At 35.6% G+C, this 22,271-nt stretch overlaps 1 protein-coding gene and 1 long non-coding RNA gene across 5 annotated transcripts in view; one reads left to right on the top strand and one right to left on the bottom strand.

Annotated features, from left to right (window-relative positions):
• The window catches only part of AUH (AU RNA binding methylglutaconyl-CoA hydratase), a 110,477-nt gene extending 93,251 nt beyond the window's left edge, over positions 1-17,226 (top strand). For 2 of the 4 annotated variants that reach the window (XM_042023392.1, XM_042023391.1), the window contains 4 exons: positions 11,876-12,063; positions 13,314-13,364; positions 15,112-15,159; positions 16,037-17,226. In XM_042023392.1, coding sequence (XP_041879326.1) covers positions 11,876-12,063; positions 13,314-13,364; positions 15,112-15,159; positions 16,037-16,114 — 365 coding nt within the window. In that variant the 3' untranslated portion in view covers positions 16,115-17,226. Of the gene's footprint in view, positions 1-11,875; positions 12,064-13,313; positions 13,365-15,111; positions 15,160-16,036 lie in introns of those variants that run through there. The other 2 variants (XM_042023394.1, XM_042023395.1) reach the window with 2 other exon arrangements.
• LOC121662348 lies at positions 16,887-20,443 on the bottom strand. Its single transcript, XR_006015259.1, has 2 exons — positions 20,148-20,443; positions 16,887-18,662 (listed from the first exon to the last, which is right to left on the bottom strand). It is a non-coding gene; the product is annotated as an uncharacterized LOC121662348 (long non-coding RNA).
• Between the last annotated feature and the right edge of the window lie 1,828 nt (positions 20,444-22,271).

The raw sequence follows: 22,271 nt of genomic DNA, 5'->3' as shown, positions 1-22,271 counted from the left end.
ATAGGAAACAGAGCTGCTTTGAGAGGAAACCCGCCTGGGTTCTGCTCAATGAAAACAAGTATGTTTGAATACTCCGCTTACTGATGAATTCACATTTTTCTAATGATTATCAGAGAAAATGTAACAAGTTTGACTCTCACTATAATGCCTTTTGACTGAAATTATCTCCTTTGTACATAAGCATTATGAAACATGGCGCATTTTTTCACTAACCCTCTCTTTCATAAAATATATGGTTCTTCTTTGATCATCCAATTCTCAGTATTTTGTATATTTTGTTTCCTGCTCATGTAAAATTAACATCATTCCCTGTTTCCTTTACAATTTTTAGCCTGGTCTGGGGACACAATTATTCATTTCTCCATATAAAAGTACATGAAGGGGATAATGCTTCATCTTACAGGAATGTTATGAAAATAGATTTCAGTAGTGTATCTGTGAGGAAACTGGGTAGTGGTGATGATAAAAGGTTTGCTTTTTCCAAAACTTCTGTGCAGTGAAGGAGTATGAATAGCTTTGTTTTGTCAGTAAGGTGAAAATCAAGCAAACAACAGCTTCCTTCATCTTCTAATTGTCCTGACTTTTTAGACAAAATGTTAAGTGATCAATGTTAATATCTACTTTTTCTAAATAAACTCACATTAGTCTGTTTGTGATACATTGATGTATTTTCCTGTGGAGTTTGTAAATTGTAACAGGTGTAATCAGATTTTTAAATTTAAAACTTCCACATCTGCTGTTCCTATCATCTTAGGTTTCACCCCTCTGCTGTTAGAAAAGCCAATGTAGCCTGTTACATGGTGGTTAGTGGACTTGGATTAGTAATGACCACAGAGGTTGCAAAACAGATTCTGATGTATCTCACTTCCCTTGTTCACAGATATAGGGGGGAGGAATGGGTAGGAAGCAAGCTTTTGTTAGTGCATACAAGTTTTTAGTGCTTTTTTGTTTCAATAAATACATTAAAATAGCAACCCTCCTAACCACTCATTTATGGATATTACAAGTGGACATTTTCTGTGTATAAGAAGTATTACTACTCAAGAGTTTTGAGGCATAGAAGATAGAAAATATTAGGCTAAACTTTTGTTTTTAAGAAATAATAAATTACTTAAGGGTTTTGATGAACAGAAAATCAAACGTGATAATCTTTTGTTTCTACTAAAAAGAATAAACAAAACCACCTGATAAAGCTTAAAAGATAATCAAATGTATTTGTTTCAGAGGTACAGTAACTGAATTTAGGATACTCCTACAAAATACAGTTATGCATCATTTATCCTGTAACATATAAAATGCAATTGTTCAGAAATATTTGAATTATATTGTATGATTGCCATCATGACATTATAGAACACAGAAGAATACTTGGAAAACACAACTAATCCATCTCCTGATTTCTCAGTTAGGGTAATGTAAAGATAGAATGGAATATCTGACATCTCTGATTTTGAAGCACAGCTTTCTAGTTTGTTTTGGCCCCATTTTCAGCTGCTGCAAGGCTGATGATTGTGGAGTAAGTCACGTCAATGTACCAGGCCAACGTAAGACAAAACACGAAATTTGGTGTACCTATGGTCAATGTTAAATTTGAAGGAAATGAAGAATATATCTTTTATATCAGTATGAATCGTGTAACTTTGTTTTTAATTGAGTAGTTTACTTATTTGGAGATCTGTCATTACTGAATAAGAGTACAGAATCTAATTATTTCCATTTCATATTCATTTATGACTGTATTATATGAGAAAGAAAAATAGTTTCCAAACTCATAACGAATTTACTCTATGTCTGGCATTTTTCTTCAGCATTCAGAAAATTCAACAAATGAAATGGCAATTGTGTAGTCTGCCTCAGAAGAACAGCTGCACAAGTTAGTTCACCACAAAGCAAGCTGAACAAAATGATTTATGGAGTACTGTTTCCTTAATTATTTCACAGAACCTTTCTGGCTCTGGAGATTTGTTTGAGCCAAGTATTGCAAATCTGTGAATTCTAGAAATAGTGGATTTCTGTTCTTCCTTCTTTACCTCCATTTTTCATCATGAAAGCAAAAGCTGTTAATCTATTGTAACTTTATGCTAACAACTCTATATTAATGTTTTTTATATTTTAATCAGAAAGTGAGATCTGGGAAGCCAGTGTTAATCAGATGACTGAATTAATCTAAGTTTTTTCTTACCTAATTCTAAGCTAATTCTTGCTCTGACAGTTTTGTGAAACTGTAAAGCAAACTGGAACAGAGTGCAATGAACTTGACATGGATATGAAGAATTAAGAATTTTATTTTACTTCTAAGAATTTAGTTTCTCAGAAGCCTACCCTGATGCATATTTTGACATTATGTTGCATATGAGCATCAAGAAATGTGAATGACTGCACTGAAACTTGATTTATCCGAACTAAAAGGATGAAGGAAGTCAGTTTAATTTTGACCTTTTAGTTCAGTATGCTAATATCAAGAGTACCTGACAGAAGGAATTTCTTAGTTCATTATGAATAGAGTGAAATTCTCCTCCTATCCTGGGCCCTAAGAGGTCCTCATAGCTTCTTGGCTTTGTGATTATGCAGAATGATGAAACATACTTATTGGCCAGAGACATTGGATGGTCCTAAGAGGTTTTTCTAGACATTTCTAGAAAATAATCAATTGAAAGGAAGTCCTTATTTGCCCAGTTTCTGGGAAATACAGTGATGATCTTGCAAAAAAAAGAAAGAGTTTAGGTGCTTTACACAGGGTCACTTAGAACTTTGCTTCCAATTACAATCATTTATTCTAATTCCCTGCAATTGCAGGCTTACTCCCTACACTCAGTTGCCCAGTTTTTTTTCTTTAAAAATGTCTTTCTCCTCATACCTTCCCTTCCTTTATGTGTGCCTTGAGCATCAGCTGTAGTTAGTTTATATTGGCAGAAAACATTTCTTAATTTTTGATGGGGAAGTAGTTGTTTCTTTCCCATTCAGCATGTTTGCAGGAAACCACCACTGCTCTCATATTTAGAGAGCTAAAATGACCTCAGGCAGAGTATTGTGAGGGATCATGACTGTGTTTAGTCAAATAAGGAGGATGAGGCTGTCTGTGGGACTCAAACCCAGCAGCCTGAGCTCACAGCTGCACCTGACCCTCTGTTCTGTTCTGAACCAGTAAGGAGAGGATGTTCTTATTACCAACGCTGGGGAGTTATCTGTGCAAAACAACTAAAATTGCTTCTGTTCAAGGATACTCCATCCATTCAGTGTGAGTACCATGTAAGATCACTGTTGCATTAATGGCCTAATTTTTATTGGTTGTATTTTATTTTTATCTGTTCAAGCAACCAGAGTTTTCTTTCACACAGGTTCTCACTGCTGTGAAATAGTACATGGCTTGAGTACAAGCAACAGGCTAGAAGGGAGGGATAAATTTACTTTAATAAGACTTTTTCAGGTGTAAGTAGGACTGTTAAAATTCTAAGGATTCAGCTCAATGGCTGAACTTAATTGTCAACCAAAATCAAGGTGTAAAACTAAAATGTTTTGTTTCAGATTAATTTTTTTTGTTTTGTTTCACCAGAAATGTTCTAGAATCTTAAGAACACCTAAGGAAATAGAGATGTATGACAAGGAAACAGATGAGAGAGACTGAGATAGCAAAGTAGACTGTCTCAAATCATATTTTTGTTTTGTAACATAAAAAGGCATAAGGGCCATGCTAACACATTGCAAGCTTATCTTGCTTTTGGTATTCCACCAGATATCTCCACAGAACACCTACAGCTCTCTGTGTGACCTTCAATTACATGTGCATGGTAAGATACAACCCTGTTTGACTAGGATTAAAAATGGAGGTGTGATAAATGCTTTCTATTTCTGAGCTGTTTCAGTGGTGTACTTCCAAGAAGAATAAATGTTACAACAGAGTCTGGATAGGGAAGAAGGCTGGCAGTAACTAGGGTGAAACACATCCCAGGCTTAAGATGAAACAGAAGTAGTAAGTCTGTTAAAAAATATGATTTTATCTGAGAAAGAAAGAGAAAAGAGACTGAGGCCAAGAAGGTGATGTGGATTCATGCTTGCTCATCAAATTTCTGACCTTGCAGGCAAATGGACTCTTACAAGGCTTGTCATTCAGCATTTTTTCTTAAAGATTCCATGATTCTCTTCAGATTTCAAGAGTAAAGTGTCCTTTATTTAAAGATTTTTTTTTCTTTTTTTTTAGTTTCTTGCTCAAATGCCATGTGTTCTCTGAAGGACTTAGGCAGTAATAGAGCTTTTGATGGCTCCAGGCTCCAATAAAATGTTCCTAACCTGCTGAGGATTTGGGAGAGCACTAGCACTGAATCCTTAGTCAAGCAGATGGACTGCTGCCAGAGAAGAGTCAAAGGATCTGCATGTAGGAGTGCCCTAAGAGATCCAGAAAGTAGGAGCAGCGCCCGGGATGTAGCCACAAGTAGAAGCACAAAGTGTTCAGCAGTAGGCTCTGGTCACTTCAGAATAGTCGTGCCAGAAGAGCAGGATGAGGCCAGCTAGTGAGAAGTGAGTGGTGCTTCCTATCTTGTTGAACCTTAGCATTTGTTATACAAACTATTCTTAATGACTTACGTTAATTAAAATATATTTGTTATTTTTTTAGTAAGTGCAGTGCAGGGCCCCACAGATGCATGGCAGCTATTCTAGCTCTTCCTATTGATGTGGGCTCATTTCTTCATTACCTCATGTGGGTATAGCTCCTAATGTCTTTCTTCCTGGAATCTGGATGTAGGATGTAAGGAAAACAAAATTAGTGTCTAATTTCTTTGACCCTTTAAACTTTAAAGGTCCATGAAATCCAACTCGTATGCGCCTGATTAGGTGACAGAAGAATATAATTAGCACTAGTTTCTCCATCTATGGGGAAAGACTTGCCATTGCATACAGCCATGTTGCATTGCATGCTGAAAACAGTGACTTCGGTCCTGTATTGCTATGTCACAGCAGCAGGCAAGAGGAACATAAAAGATGTTTTCTTAATGTATTTCATTTCCTTACTGTTCTAACTGTCTGACAGCTGAAGACTGGGAATAATCACTTATTTAGTCTCTTTCTTTGTTGTTGTCCTCTCACATATTGATTTCTGGGTTTTTTTTCAGGAATGAAAAAATGGCAAGAAGGTGATGCAAGAACTGTAGTTAAGGAAAAATGTCTGAGTAGTCCGAGACAATAAAGTGTTAAAATACCAGTTTGTGCTTATTGGGGTAGGTCCACTGTTGCACAGGAATTGGCTTTATACAGAAATGTTTATACTAATGTATCTTAAGTTCCAATTTATGGACGGGTTTCCTTTTTGCTTTGCATATATTATATTAATGCATGCCAGCATTGAAGGGTTTGGCCCTTTTACTGCCCCACAAATGGTTGTAGACATTATGTTATAGCCTAAGTACCAGGCTAGGTACAGTATAGCTACAGTGTATGCTTCCTTGGCTGGGAGGACATTTTACTTCAGATGAAAAATGTGCTTTGTATGTACAAGTTCATTTTGCATTTATTTTTCAGTAGAGAGAGTGCTCTGCCTTCTCAGGATTTGGTAGCTGGGCTAGGTGAGATTGTGTTTTCCTACTGTCTTGTTGAGTTTGACGTTTTCCCTGTGCTCCCATCATAATTGCCACCAATTGTCCTTTCTTTAGTGCTGCTCAAGTCACAGAATTTCAGGGATGAATAATTTCAGACATAAATTCTTAAAAACCCATTACTCTGGAGGAGTTGAAACCAGATTAATTTGATAGTAGTGAGGATAGGAGATAGAATAGGGTTAAGGAAGAGGAATTGGTTTGGGAGGTTTAGCAGATTTCTTTGCTGTGTGGAAGGATAAAAGGGTGATTTCCATAAGGAGAGCACTGAAGTGAGGAAAACATTCAAGTCACTTGCTTTTAAGCAGTGAAGACTTCAGATATATTAGTCAGTTTTTTGCTTTGCTTGTTGCTTCATCATTTCAATTCTGTCCACTGAAAACTGTAGTAATTGACCCAATTTCAGACTGTGATCTCATTAAAAATATAAGTAAAAATAGGATACTACCATGGTAATTATTTTTTTTCTTTCACTTGCCCTAGGTAGTGACAAAAGTTTTTCTTGTGTCTGTTTTTTTCTTGTCTTGATTTTCACATTAAATGAAGTTTAGCGGTCATAGTCAAATGAAAAGTGCAAGAATATGGACTAGAAAAACTATTTATTTAAAATACAAGTTAAATAAAAGTTCTCACTCAATATTACACATAAATCCCACATGATTTGTGAAGTATGATCATACAGAGCAGTACTGGTCTAAACCTCCTACCTGTTGTTACAGCTGAGTAATGATTTCATAAATGTGTGGGTGTAATTTTGAAACTGGAAAATGCCTTCTTGTGGGCCATTAATATCTATCTACAGCAAGAAGACTTATGTTTTAATATGTATCTACTTCTGAATTTCATTTAAGGTGACTTAATGCATCCTCAAATGAAATACCAAGTTCCTATATGGAGTAATAGGAAGGCACATGGTTTTACTGAATATCTGTGTGCTCATGCTAGTTGCACTTGTGAACACTAAAGTAAAAGTTAATAAGTAGATTACAGTTGTTGGCATTTCTGGTTTTTTTTCCACAAATAATTTCAGTTTAAAACCAAATAAGACATATTGTCAGTGGCATTAGTAATACCGCAAGTCCTGGGAGTCCATGGGGGGGGTAATGCAGGTCTGTGCTTCTGAAACAGTATTTTGTCTGACAGTGGAGTTGTTTGTACTGTGTTTGTGAGTGAAATGTGGAGTGAACTCCTTACACCAGGTGCAGAATCCCTTTTGAAGTGGAGTCCATTTTATAAACTTTGGGTTCCAGATGCATTTCTTTGGTCCCATCCATTTCACATACGCAGCCATCTGCTAGGAAACCATCTTCTATTTTCTCAATCTACAAGACAATTATTTATTTTGAAAATAAATTAGTTTTTCTAAATTACATGGCCATTTAATCTTTCAGTACAAAAGCTGTAATTATTTAACTGCTAGTGAATTCTTAAAGTGTATTTACACTTCCTCTCATGCATCTTAAGCATTCGTGCATCTTCAAGCCAAGTACTATATTCTTCTGAATCAAGCTGTCACCTTCAAGCCACCCACGCATGGCGGTTTGGTATAGGCGTTTTCAAGAGAGATTTTTAAATAAACCAATCCACAGATGCAGATGAATAGAACGGATTGTGAAAGTTAAGGACTGATTTGCAAATTAAGTGGGCTGTTTTGGAGATGGGGTTTGCCACAGCCAGGCTGGCACAGATAGCAAGTCGTCCTGCCTCTTGGACCTCAGCTAGGGAGATTGTGTCTGGTGTGCCTGTGGGGCTTTCTTTGGCTTGACTGACATGCCAGACTTCTATGAGCACTTTGGGCAACCTAATATGAAATTTTGCTCAAAAAACTTCTTTTCTCAGTCATTACAGACCCTGGGGCAACCTCAGGCCACTGTCTCAGGCTTTCCTCAGATCTCCAGTCTTTTTCCAAACAATGACTTACGTGGCTATGTAAGAGTGGCTTTACCTACCGCCCGCTCTTTGTCATCTCAGTGCTTTTTTTTCCTCTTGCAGAGATAATGTTTTGTTTCTTTTCTTCTCCATCACATTTTCACCGTCTTCTTTTTGCATCTGTATTGGTGTCTTTCCCAGTCTAAGCTGGTTTTGGTTGTTAGTCAGCTCTCTGGTTTGTGCTGGGCAAGTACTCTTCATGTTTCTTCTGAGACAAAATTGGGGAAGCCTGAGCCCATAAAGATTTATATCTGGATTTAAGTTAACTAAAACACGTACAACTTCTCAGAATCAAGGCCTAATCTTGGAAATAGTCTCTTGGAAAATTGGTGTTAAGTATTATCTAGGTAAAGTGTTTAGACATTTAGCATGTTTTATATTTTGAAAATTGCTTAACTTAGCAACAGATGGCAGCTACTTTAAAAGTGGAAGCTATGTTTGTTACAGAGACTTTTAAAATACAACATAATATGACTGAAAAATGTTATACTAAAATAATCATTTTATCCATATTAGTTTTTTCATGGACTTATGTTGTTGAAGTTTCATTATTATGAACAGCAGCTTTCTGCACTCCATATTTTTATGAGTTTCAATGGAAGAGTGAAAAATAGAGTTTCCTGCAAAAAAATCACAAGCATACATTTTACTTGAATAATTAGAAGGTTTGTGGATGACAGGCTTTGGTTTCACCACTAATTATTAATAAAATGTCAGACGTGCACAGTACTCTTTAAAAGAAGAAAGCTAGAAACCTGTTGGTTAAATTAATCTACTGAGAACCAAGGGATAGGGTAGGATAGGATAGGAGAGGATAGGAGAGGATAGGATAGGATAGGATAGGATAGGATAGGAAAGGAAGACTGGTTTTTACTTGACTTAATAAACAGGATTATTACTGAATTAAAGTTTGGATTTTTTTTGTCAGAACACGATTTTTTCCAATATGTTTTGACAGTGCTGTCAGCTATGAGAAACTACTGACTGTAGATATTCTCTGCCAGAATGATGAATCTATTTCCAGTAAGCTCGTTGCTTCATCTTATTGGATATACTCTTGGGCATTTATCACGTAATTCCCTTAATTCAAACCAGTTGTGTACATATTTTGTAATTGATGAATTACTGACAGTAAATAAATATTCATGCAAAATCAGCTATTTGTTAAATTGTAAAAAATACTGTTTAACAGTTTTTGTACCAGAAATTAGCAGTCTTTTGTTAACTGTGTCTTTTCACTGTAAACAAACTTTAAATATTAATTAGTGTCATCTAAAAATGCTATTTACAAGTATTACGACATTGAGTATATACCATTTCCGGTAAGAACACATTACCATTGCAACTGTGTGTTAAACACTTTTATCAACACAATGAGTAATACCAGATCACTAGTCCTTGAAATAACATGTCATTAAATTTGTGAAGATGAAACAACTATTCTCGCATCAAATTCTGCACTAAATTTAGATGAAATGCCTTGGTTAAGTAACGTCTTTGAAGACCGGGTGTTACTTCCTTTATTTCTGATTATAGTTGGCAGATATTATGTGTTCTTTGTGTATTACCAAAACAGAGCATCTATCTGCAGTGTACTCCATCTTTTCTTCATAAATGGATGCAACTTTGGTGTGTTGGATGTATTTAGTGTGTTGTTTGTGTTTGATTAATTTGGTCTTACAGCTTTTGTGTGTGCATATATCTTACCCCTACTACTGAATATATATAATTGATGCAGTGAACTGTTGGCTTCTGTTCTGTAAATATTAATCAAAGAGTATGCTCCTCTGCTTAATGGCTTCTCAGTGTAGGAGGCAGCCAAACAACTATAGTCTGCTTTTTTTTGCTCTTTAATCATTATTGTGTAAGACACTGACAAGAACAGGTTTTTTTAATCTATAAACACTATTTCATGCTTAAACATATCCATTGTTTGGTCAAAGTTATGAAATATTGTTGCTCAATGAAACTTTGTTTTCAGCATTTCCTGGTAAAGCAGTAATAGAAGAGATAAAACAGTAAAGGAAGGGGCAGATAATTAAGTAAAGAAAAATATTAGGAATACGTGCAAGAAAGAAGCAGAAGATGAAGAGTCAGTAAATTCAGCCTTGTATGGTTTCAGATCTTACGATTTAGACAAATAGGTTTCTTTAATCAAAAGCCAAACTGGATGCATTTCTGGATTCCATGGCTGTGGTGAAAGGAATAATTTGTGACTAAAATATTCCTAAGGAGAGTAAGGTAGACATTTTTTATGTTCCAATGTGTGCATAAAATGTGTGCAAGAATAGATGTTGATTAGTGTGACAGGTTATTTGGGTGAGAAATTAAAAGATGTTCAATATTTAAATAAAAAATGCAATAAATGTATGTTTGTGGTGATGGTACAGCTCAGTATCAGAAGCGGTGAGTTTCTTGAAAACACAGCTCACATTTTTCTGGCATGTAGGTCTGGTTTAAATTTGATAGATAGAGCTTTAGTCATTCTCCATGAATGTCACTAGTGAGGCAAGCCAAGGCTGAAGGGAAGGCTTATACTTCAGGGTTTGTACTGTTTTTTGGGTTATGGTGTGGGGTTACTTTGGTGTATGAGCATCCCTTGCCCCTTTCAGAAAAATGTCTCTAAATTGTGCTGTTAGCAAAATTTTACCCCTAGCGCTATCACTGGTTTAGCTTTAGAAAATTAGCAGAATTAACAGAATGTACTGAATAGGAATTCCTCTTGCTGTTGCCTGTTGCCCTTGACCATTAGGACAGTCTTGCTAAAATCCTCTCAAGCATTGTAGGATCATAGAAAACATCACATTATTTGTTTTTACTAATGTTTTTGTTCTACAAATTTTATTTGAATTGTTATAATAATTTCTTTCTTTCTTCCAGTTTTTGCCTGGAAAATATATCTGTTTTTGTTATAGATCATCATCTTCTAATATTCTGGACAGGCATAAGGCAGAAACAAACCTTCTGCAATTTTGTATTATATAAGGTGTTTAAAGGCAGATCTGTTTTTTTGGAAAGGAATATAGTAGTACTGAGGCTTGTGGTTTGGAAAAAAAGAGTAGTAGAAAGCTGAATCATTAAATCACAAAAGCTTTTAGTTTGTTTGCTGTCAGTTTATTTATCTCAGAAATGTATTGGAAGTATTTTCAGGAAACATCAGTAAGAGAACTGAATGGCTTGAATAAAATACTGGTGGCTTAATCTACCATTATTTAGTAGAAATTAATATATTTTGTTAGTCGGGCACACATTTGCACAGTGTTATGAACAACTCCTATAAATATTCCTCTTGCATATATACATGTATTTTTATATGAATATATATATAATATATATATATTTATATTTGAATATATTAGCATGCTCTTGCAGAAATAACTATTTGGAAAGAAATTTTTGCTTTCAGACTGTTTGTGTAAATTGAGTATTTGTTTCAGATCCATATTAAAATGGTAGACCTTGTGATTTTCAAAACCTTTCTCCTGGATAAAGGCCATTTCCACTGTTTTAATTCATAAACGTGCTTCTGTGATTTGAATCTACCTCTTCCATTTTGATAATGATTATTCCTACATTCTCGTTGTTTATTAGTTCTCAAAAGTTAATTGTTAGTCCAGCTAAGCAATCTTCTTGTCTGGTTAATGTAGTTACTGCTTAATGACCTTCTGAAAATGCTGCTAAGTCAAAGAAGTTTTTAATGTGCTAAGGACAGCTAACTGTTATAAAGTTAAATGCCTTTCTCTGCTGATCTGAACCTGCCATTGTTCTTCCCTAGCTTTTGTAATCGTGCTTTAAGGTTGCAACAATAATGCAGGAGTAAGACAAGACACAGCCATGGCTTCTTAGAGACCTTGTCTAGTAGTGGTTTTAGTTTAGTTTACATATAAATATGGTCCCTAAGGTGCAAGTATTAGAATGGACTACAGTCTTGTTAAGGTATATATTATTTTTAAGTATAGTTCTTTGAAAGTGGTGACTTATATCATAAAAATATATAGTGTTGAAAAGAAGCAGAGGGTTTGGATAAGTTAATTACTGTCAAGTAGTTTTTGTTGGGCTTTTGGCTGATATGAGTAAGGTAACTTCTCTGTAATCAACAGAATCTCTATTAATAGTACCTCTTTTCAGTTATTTACATGTCTTTCTAAGAAACAGGGCAATTGATTTCAATTTAGATGTAGTCTGAAAAACTGAAGAAGGTATTTAATAATGCCTTTGTACTAGTTGAATTTCTGTATGTTTATGTAATTGTTTATGGAATTTAAAATGAAAGTACTTGAAATGAACAAGGAATCTACATTTGTGGTATAGATACATGGGAAACTAATTGTTGCATTTTCTCTTTTTACAAACTCTAGGCGGGACACAAAGATTACCTCGCACAATTGGAGTGTCATTGGCAAAAGAACTAATCTTCTCTGCACGCATTGTAGATGGTGAGGAAGCAAAATCAATAGGATTGATTAGCCATGTGGTAGAACAGAATGAAGCAGGGGATGCTGCATACAGAAGAGCACTAGCTTTGGCGAAAGAATTCTTACCTCAGGTATAACAAATAACTTTGATTTTGGTTTTTAGTTTTTACCAAATAAGAAGACTGAAAAAGAAACAGCTTTATTAAAGAGAACTGTCACAAAATTATGTATCAAAAAGCCATGCTAGTTATGTGGCAAGCGATCAGAAGTTTTCTCTCTTGTATTGAATGGTGTTTGTCAATTATTTCATAGAGAAGAAGAAACCTCCATCAATCTTCATCTTGCCATGATCTGGTCGGTGTTTTCATTTTGTGTTCTGGCTTTCAACTTTTAAACAAGAAAAAAAAATAGTCTACAGGTTTTATTTTTTAGTATAGCAATTATTGTAGTGGATTACTTTGTTGCTGTTGAACACCTCAGAAGAAAAGCAAAAGGTCCTAGGTAGAAAATTCATAAGAAGCAGAAAAATAAAATAATTAGTGAACCACTTTATTGGATCACAAGTGTAACAGCTAAAATTTTTCATTGGAAATGTAAAATGTCATATCTGAGGTATGGCATTTAATGGTGGTTATTGAAAGACAAAAATGAAAAGTACAGTAAAAATTTTAGCATACAGTGGTTCTGGAAGGTTGATTTATGGTTACAACTTCTTATTGGAACTGCCTCATAAGCATTTGGCTTTTCCCAAATCAGCAGGCCAGCAGGCCTGAAAATCTAGAAGCTGATGCTGAAGGATAGGCACAGGACTGAGATGATTCCCAAAGATGTCTTGCTGTTCTGCAGCACATTGGGAGGGAGTGTGGAAATCCCTCTGCTCACTGGGGATCTCAGTCACTCCCAGGAGAGTGTCATCACTTGACCAGTGCAGGCTTTGCAATAGTGTACTGTAGGTTTGAAGCTTGCCTCAATTAATTATATTTCATGATCACATATTTTCATGTGTCTCCATTGTGTGATAGTAGGGACATAGGATTGACCTTGAAAAGACCTATAATGATGTATCTTAAGGTGGCCATTCTGAGCCTTGTTTTGAAGGAAATTGATAAAGCTTAACAAATGTGGTTGCACTCAGCACCTTTGAAACATAAACCAAATACATTAATTAGGTTCTTTTGAAAATAGTATACTTTTTTTTTTTCTCAATATTCAAACTATCAGTTTGGATGTAAATGTCTACTGATCTGACTTATATACTATAAATTTAGTGAAAATCCAAAGTCTAGATGGTCCAAATATAAGAATATTGATGTGCAGACTCTTCAACTACAAATCTTGCAGATTTTGATGCTATATGAATAAACTTTTTCTCTCATTTTAGGGACCCGTAGCAATGAGAGTTGCAAAACTAGCTATCAATCAGGGAATGGAGGTAAGGCTCTGTACTTTCCTTGAGAGTAGGCCAGAAGTCAGGTTGGCAGCAGTTGTACTGTGGTAAAATTATTTTTCTAGAACTGTTTTTAGCTTGTCATAGTCTTTCGAAGTCTATTTGGTGAAAACTTTCTAAAGAATGAGAATGAAATGTAAATTTTTTATATCTCAGACTCCTGAGATGCTGATTTCTGTAAAAAGGCTTAGTAACCTCAGAAGTGCACTCTGCTAATTAAGTAGAAAGTAAACAGAAACTACTATGAACAAATTGTGTTTCAAATTTCAGGTGGGAAAAACGATCAAAGTCATACTCTGTCAAGTTTGTCAAGCTCTCAGTGTTTAGTAACTAATAAAGTTAAAAGCTGAAGGGCATATTATTTATTTTTAATAATTAAATAATGGTTAGCATTAAAATTGTACCTGGAGCTTGATTTCATGTTTAATTCTAATTGCCACTCCATTTTGTACACTATTGACCTAGCTCTAAAGCTCATTTAAAATCCCATCTGGATATGTATTTTACTGTAGGTGTACAGATCCTAAGACTGAGTTCATCAAGTTGGTCATACTTAAAGTTAGGCTCTGCACCAGTCCACCTGGTAGCTCAATCTGGTGCAAGGAAAAGGGGATCACATCACGTGTAGCATCTGAATCCAAGAAGATTAATTTGTCCTTTTTTCTTAAAAGTCACAAAAGCCACTAGTGATATATTTGAGTTCAGCAAAGCATAACACCAGTAAGTGGTGGCCTGAGAACCAAACTCAGATGCCATTGCACGAAGAGTAGGTTTGTTAGGTCTCCACAGCAAGTAATGGTGGAATTCGAGATTTAGTTCAATACCCAAGGTTCAAAATGCTACAGGCTATGTTATCTGGCTACCAGATATAGTGGATTGAAAGGTCAAAATAATGGTGTTTATAGGATTAAGAATGATAGGATTAGATGGATTCCGAATGCTCATTTCTAGTTCAGTCTTGAGGCCCAAGACAAGATCTATTGTATCAAAACCAACCAAGCCAAATGGTCATCCAAGCTGTTGTTACAAAACTTCCATGGCACAGATTTCATGGCTTCCCTTGGTAACCTATCCTATAGCTTATCTCCCTTTGAAAATTGCTTGTGATGCATAGCCATGGTCCTTCCAGTGGTCAAGTGGAGAGCTAGTGAATCCTGCAGCATATGGTGCTTAAGACAGATGGAGAAATAGTGAGGGCAAAAATCAGCCTTTTCAACTGTTCAGAGCGGCTCACAAAGAAACTAAATGTGTTAAAAATAGATGATGATGATGATGTAGGATAGACATTGGGTTCTTTTTTTTCTTCTATTTTAAATCCTTTTTAAAGCTGAGTTTGTTCATACTGTTCTCGTATGGCATTTTGAAGATATGTTGTTTCAGAAAAAATTTTAAATAATCCTGCAGTTCGTCTTTTCCCCTGTAGTAAATGAAATTATTATAAATGTGCAGGTAACTGATGGTTTTTCCCTAACCAGATGACTTGTAGTAAAGAGCAGACATTTTTTGAGTATATCACATGCTAGCTGTATTACCAAATCAGGATTCTGTTGCAGAAATACTAACCACTCTCACCACGTCAGTGTAGCATTGCTATGTTAAAATAGTGTAGAAGAACTTTGCAGAAGTATTTTAGTATGTGGCGTATACAAACACAGTATTTCTGTTAGCTGCGAGGAAATAATTAATAAATTTTTAAAAAATCTTCTAAAAACCATTGTATTCTTTTCCCCAGGTCGACTTAGTAACAGGTTTAGCAATTGAAGAAGCTTGTTATGCTCAGGTATGTAAATATGATTACATGGAAAAAACACAGAAAACAGGCTTTGTTGGTACCTGTTATGAAACATGCAGAAATTCATCTCGAAATGGCTCTGTGATTTCTTCTGCAAACTTTTTGGCATTTTATTTAAACCTTCCATCTACTTGGTCTGATCTGTAAGGAATTTAAGGAGGGCGGTGTAGTTCAGGACAATAACATGTCCCCTACCAGTACTGTTATGGTGAAGGTAGTGAAGCAGTACCAGCCATACCCCTAGCCAGTCATACACTACCATGCTGGTCCAAGGACTGCCTTGCTTTTGCTTTGTTTTGGCTTAACATGAAATAACACAAAGGACACTTAGCTGACATGTGCCACTAATGGCATATGTGCTAACCAATAAAAAATTGAGACAAACCTCTTTGCCTGTGAAACATGGGAATGATGTGTCTGAGTGTATGTTTGTGGACTTTGAGACAAGTTTTTTATGATGGAAATAGGAGCGTCAGCATTATATGCTTATTTAAGACATTTGGTAATCAGATTAATAACCTTCTTCCCTCCCAAAAACCCAAAATGAACCCAACCAAAAAAACCCCAAGAAACTCAAACCATGCAATCCCCCCACCCTCAAAAACAAACCCTAGAGAATTTCTTGCACTCATCTGTTTGGAGAAAAGGTGCTCCTTCTCTACCTAAATTGTTTATCAACCTTATGTCATGCCCTTGAAGTGTGTGATACATTCCTATATCTGACTAAATAGTTTTAATTTTTCTGTTGTGTTATAATTTTTCTGATGCATCCTGGATGCATTGAAGAACTAGGATTTGTATGCAAATATTTTCCTTGGTATTGTTTTTTGGTGTCAATAATGACTTGTTCCTCTGCTCATTGCAGACTATTCCAACAAAAGATAGAATTGAAGGCCTTCTTGCATTTAAGGAGAAGAGACCTCCTCGCTACAAGGGAGAATAAAAGAATCTGATGCCTTTAAAATACAGGGGGATAAAAGTACTTCTATGAGGACCATTAAGGTGCACTTTCCATCTGCACCTGGAATATCACAATCACCAAAGTAACAGCAAATCATACAGATGTTACAACATTTTGAATGTGTCCATGCCTGTACGAAGCCGAGATAGGAATGTGTGTCAGCTCATACTCTTTACAGTTTCTGATGGTTGATCTGCGTATTGGCAAAGTCACAGGTTCATGCAGCATTTTTAAAATTTCACGTGTATGAAACATACCATTCCACAATTGAAAAAGCTCTGTAAATTCTTTACATAGACAAAATGTATCTGTGATGTTAAACATAAATCTGCTGTATCATTTTATCAAAACAAAAGCAACTACTGAACACCAAAAATAAGAAATTGTACCAAATATGCATTAAAATGATTCTGTATATCACTAAAAATTATACTTTACTATTCTACTGGAATATCTATATTATTAAGCTAGGGGAAATGAAAAGGATTATCATTTAGAAAATATTAAGCTTTGTTTGTCTTACACTATTCTAAGCAAAATTAAATTCACTTTAGCACTTAATGGTGTCCTTTTGATAAAGTTGTTGCCATTATATTAATTCGATTCTATTAAATGAAGACATTTTTGAGGCCAGCCTTTAATTATACGTTCTTGTATGTTAAAACTGCCACTGTCTTGCATTTTCTAACATCTCATCTGATCAGCACTGCTGGCTATGAAGGAACTTTATTTCACTTGCCCCAGTTATTTTAAATTTTTGGTGATTGTATTAAAGATGTTGTGCAGGGATATGTCTAATATGCTGTAATAGAACCTAGAATTATCTTAATCTCCAGAATATTCCTTTTGCAAATTTTATCAATGTATATTTATATACAACTGGGATGATATTGAAAGGTTCTTTATTTTGTGGTGGCCTCAGAGTTCTTTTCATACATTGAAAGAGAAATGTGCTAGGTTACAAGGTAGGAAAACTTGTGATTCATACTGTGTATTTGCAGTGGACACAGCATATACAGCAAATGCCTGGAAATAACTCATAGAAAGAATTTTTGTTAATTTGATTGGAAAATAAATACGGCTTAGCAGTCCAAGGCTGTCTTTTTACATGAAAACAAATTTATTCATGCTGGGTTACCATTGGCTCATGAAACTTGTGCATGCTTTGCTGTTTCTGCAACATTAGCTATGGTCACTGTCCATCTCTATGATGATAAAGCAGCTCATCAACATGAAATGACAAAAACTCATTTAAATTCATATTTAGACATATCATTACATGTAAATTGATTATAACTGGTAGAGCTCACACTTTGTTGACTGGTAAACTTGCTGAGTCGATCATTTCTTGCACAATAATTTGCAAATAAAGTACTGGTACTTGTTTTGATAGTCATATAAAGCCTAGAGGGTCATTTTCTCGTGTTTTTGAAATGCTAACATGTCATTTTCATTTTTACTGACTAGGAAATAATTATGTTAATAGGAAAAAAAAATATTAAGTGTATGCTGATGAGTTTCTGTTGCATAACTTTGATATACAGTCTGGTTATTGAGCTACTTCTTTTTCTACCAAACACTGATTAAATAGTTTCTGTGAATGTCTTTTTAAAAACATCTAATAACTTTAAATACTGTGGCATATGACTGTGTAGATTCATGCCTTTAACTAGTAGTTTTGATCACAGAAAATAATTTTGCTGTCACAGTGGTCTCTGCATTCCTTTTCTCAGGAGGAGATAGTGTCATATCATAGCAATTTGAGTTCCTTCTTTGAAGTCAACAGTTTGAATATTATTACAAAGTGAGTATCAGTAGGACAATTTTTAAAGGTACTTTGGAGTGATGTTGAAGTAGTTCTGGAAAAACAATATTTTAGCAAAAAATGTGGTAATCACTTACTGTCTTGTTTATTAAGTGACATGTTATGATGGCTGCAGTGCTCATAATAAATAGCAGTTTAGAACTCTGCTTCCACAAGAGGGTTACTTGTAACAGAAATGCTCGTGTAGAGGCTGACTTTTCCTTATGAAAGGTATAATCTGGCAAATCCTCCTTCAAGCATTTAGGCACAACTCTTTCAGTTCCTGGTAAAGCCAAGCTTTTCTCCACAATACCTCATGGATGAGTGAGCCCTGGCCTCCGCTGGTTTTCTGAATGGCTGTCTCATGGTCCCTACACATCAGCTTTTTCTCCTGTTGCTGCTGAGCTCAAGTGTATAGTGAACTCTTCTTCACTTCACAGAGTTGGATATTGAAAAGTTATAACACAGGTAGGTTCATTACCTTCAGCTGATAACTTCTCAGCATTTGTACGTTCAACTTACTAAATTGCCTGGAGGGTTTCATGCAGAAATTAATGTGTGACTTTATATAACACATATAATTTTAGCCATTAATCTAGTAAACTGTTGGTATTTTCAAGATTACTGAAATAACTCACATTCTTAGTAGTTTTACTAAATTACTGGATGAAGTTTTCATGCTCTTCTGCATGGCTCTGGTCAGTTCAATTCTTTTGAGTAGCTCACCTGTAATGAAAAAAAGGTGTTTTATTTATTCCAAGGTTATGTAATGATACAGTTAAGTGCTCTTGGAGATGTCTTCTATTGGACCTTTTTATGACATTTGCAGTTGTTGGTGCCCAGTTATTGTTGAAATTCTGTCAGTCTATGTGAAATTAGTCATAGTCCTACACCAAGATTCATATCAATGCTTTTCTAGAACTGCTTTTAACCAGCTGCATTTAGAATAGTAAACATCAGGATGTATCATTCTCAGCTGCTTCATATTCTACTTAGTCATTGCTCTTTAATGCATTTAATCATAGTCACAGTTGCTGAAGAGATTACCACAGGAGAGGGCAGAATATCATGCTACTTGGAATCTGGTTTTGGGAGACTTAGGGAGTAAAGTAAGGTGTTTTGGCACTAGTGCCACTTCACATACCAAACCCAACTGATAGATGAGAAGTGAAAAGAGTAATTGAAATCTTAATTTATCACTGCATAGTCTACTTACTACTTTTTCATGCAAGAAAATTGCTGAAATGGTGTCTGCTGAGATTATAGAGGGGATTTATTTGCAATTTTTAAAAATGTACTTAAAAAATAATTGTTCATTTGAGTGGTGTGCATTGAATAAGATGTGCTTTCATGTCTCATTTGTGGAATGTTCTTGAACCTAATGACACTGCTGAAAAGCTGTAGGGCTTCAGTGTCTGCTGAAGCTGATGCAGTCTGTGTACTCGAGGTGTGATAAAGTTCATGGTGATGTGGTTAAGATGTTCTTTTTCTGCACACTTTTAGAAAGAGATCTATCTCCAGAAATGAGAAAAAGAAAAATTGCAAGCAAATAAGCCAAAAGATGAGTTGTTTTCAGCTAAAGGTAATACAGTTTCTGTTGTCTACTTTGTGGGATTACAATGACTTTTTTTTCTATTCGTCCTTTTTTTTTTTTCTGTTGGCTTTTTCTTCCTCCAAGTCTTGGACATGAATGTGCAGGGAACACTTCTAAAAATTTGTATGGGTTGTCTTCACTTTAAGAACATTGTTATTTTATAAACGAAGTTAGTAGAGTTTAAAAAATTTTCCCAAAAGATCTTTGAAAGATGTAATCAGAAATTACTGTGTTATCACTAAGGATTAGGTAATATACCTTTTTTATTATAGATCTAAATCATGTTCCATTTCAAGCTTGGAACAGAGTTGAATAGAAGTTTCTGTAGTTATGCAGAATGTGCTGTGTTTACACAATGTGTTCATTATGCTTTATAATGTATGTGTGTGTATACTGGCATGTCATATGCATGCATATGTATGTATATGTGCATATATGTGTGTGTACATGTAAATAAAATTATCCAGACTGTCAGGCAAGACCAGATCAATACCTCAGGATGTCATACTACTATTCTGCTTCAGGAAGTTTTGAATTTGTTTGTGCAAGAGCACAGCAAGCAAAACAGTGGACCCTGCACAGCGCATACCATGACTGCTGCAAGTGGGCATACTTACCATGTGTTCTGTAGCACAGGAATTCTGCTGTAGAAGTAGCAGGCAAGTAGTGAGGGTGTGCATGTGTGTTACCATATATCTGGTCATGTACATGTGGTAGTTCAAGGCTAGAATAAATGTAGTAGGAGTCAAAGTGAGTTCTTAAGTTTCAACAAAGGTGTGGCATCCAGATAGCACATTCCTCCCAGTCCTATAGTATCATTTGCTCCTGCAGTTTGGAGAGGCCTGCAGCAATCATGAGCAGCTCATTAATCAGCCAGTGTCATAGATTATAAGATCAGTGTCTACCCCCTTTAAATAAGTCTAGACTTAGATTTCATCTTCAGCTTTTATCTAGTAGATAATTCTTCCAAGGACATTCATTCACATGGGAAGAAATATGAAGTATGTTAAAAGAATTTATTACAGAGGGTGTGAACATTCTGTGCCAAAGCTAACTCCTATTGCAATACTTCAAAATAGTACATTAACCCTCTAAGGCATAGTCTGTACATGTATGTTTATAAACTCTTCAAAGTTCTGGCTAGTGAGTACAATCCTTTGATTATAATTTCTGTGTGTATGCTAATAAAGCTTTTGAAACATTAAAGAGCTGAGAATATGGTGCAGTTTTCTTGTTGCATAATATAACCACTTTGAGAAGAACATGGAAAGTTTGTTATTTTTGTAAGGAACTTATACATCAAATTGTTGCTTCTTTATTCTGGCAGCTGCTAATTGATTTAACATTTTCCCTTAAGCATAAGGGACTTTGTGATATCATCTTTGGCTCAATTCTTTTTAGTATGTTAAAGATTCTGATGCCAGTTGTAGAATTTTTTTTTAAATGTGTCTCTTCCATGCAGCTTAGAAAGACAGTTAAAAAATATAATCATAAGGATAGAGTTGTGAAGGTTGTGTTTTCGTGACATATAAATGTTAGTAATACATCTGTAGGCTTGTGTGGAAGGGTTTGACTCTGCATCTTTTGTGTAATAAGTCTTTACTGCTGGGACTGTTGCCTTCAAAGCTGAAGTATTTTTGTAAATGCATGTGAGTATTCCCAGCTAGTGACCCCTCAGGGTGTGTGGTTCATGTTGTCCTGTAGTTATCATCTTTTGGCCACCCCATCCAGGCAGGGGTGAAGGGAGAAGAGAGCCAGGGAGCATGCTTCTAAGAAGCACTGGGTCTTGAGAGTGTATATGAAAGAGGTTTTGTAGGGTGGGTTCAGTGACATTCTTAAGTCACAGTTCATTTCAACAGTCATTTCTAGTATCTTCATGAGCAGCTGCACAAAATAGATCTTTCTCTATTGGTTGGTTACAGCACCTGAGTTCTGTACCCAAAAGACTAGTAGAGATCGTAACCTCCAAACATGATTCGTAGAGTGTCTGTATAACATATGAAGGGAAGTAGGAGCCACAAAAATGGCATAACAAGAAGGATTCTAAGTTACTAGTTTGTAAATGAACACTTGGACATGGGTTTTTTCCACCTTGGGTGCAGTGAAATTCCTGTCTTCATTTTGGATTTTACAAATCTTACCTGACATCAGTTCTTCATTGAAAAAGTGAAGAGGATAGCTATGGCCCTTCCATTTGTATAACTGCTCAGTAGTTGAAGGACCCATGAAACACCAAAACAACTCAGTTTCTGCCCTCTCCTTTCACTTAATTGACCTGAGCCATACTTTACTACAGTAGTGATCTGTCCCCTGGGTTCTCTGAAGTTACTCATGATGAAATTTCTCTGCTTTAATTACTTATTCTACAAGTTAATTTATTGGGATGTAGAGATAATGACATCCACCTAATAGTTTACAGAGGGAAGGCCTGTCTTGCAGTTCCCTCATGCAGCAAGTATCACAATAGTTTTATAATAGATGCTGTAGCAAGGATGAGAGACCTACTCACTTTCCTCTTGTCCCCAGCATCTCCTTTGTACAGTCTCCTGTCTGCTAAACATGAAGATGCTTAACGAGTCAGACTCCTTAGGGTGGATCCCAAAAGGCCTTGGATACAGTACTTTCTAAGTGCCGTTGCTTAATATCATCATTTCCTGCTGCAAAATCTCAGCAGGAATTTTGAGAATCTAAATTTTGGATGAGAACACCTATTTCTCTGTATAGAGATAGTCTTAGTTTTG

This window comes from Corvus kubaryi, unplaced genomic scaffold, assembly GCF_017639235.1.
Source record: "Corvus kubaryi isolate FWS band 111438036 unplaced genomic scaffold, C.kubaryi_AGA036_p1.0 37249, whole genome shotgun sequence".
In the NCBI taxonomy this organism is placed as follows: domain Eukaryota; kingdom Metazoa; phylum Chordata; class Aves; order Passeriformes; family Corvidae; genus Corvus; species Corvus kubaryi.
Note: the sequence above shows the minus strand (reverse complement) of the source record. Positions and strands in the feature narration are given on the sequence as shown.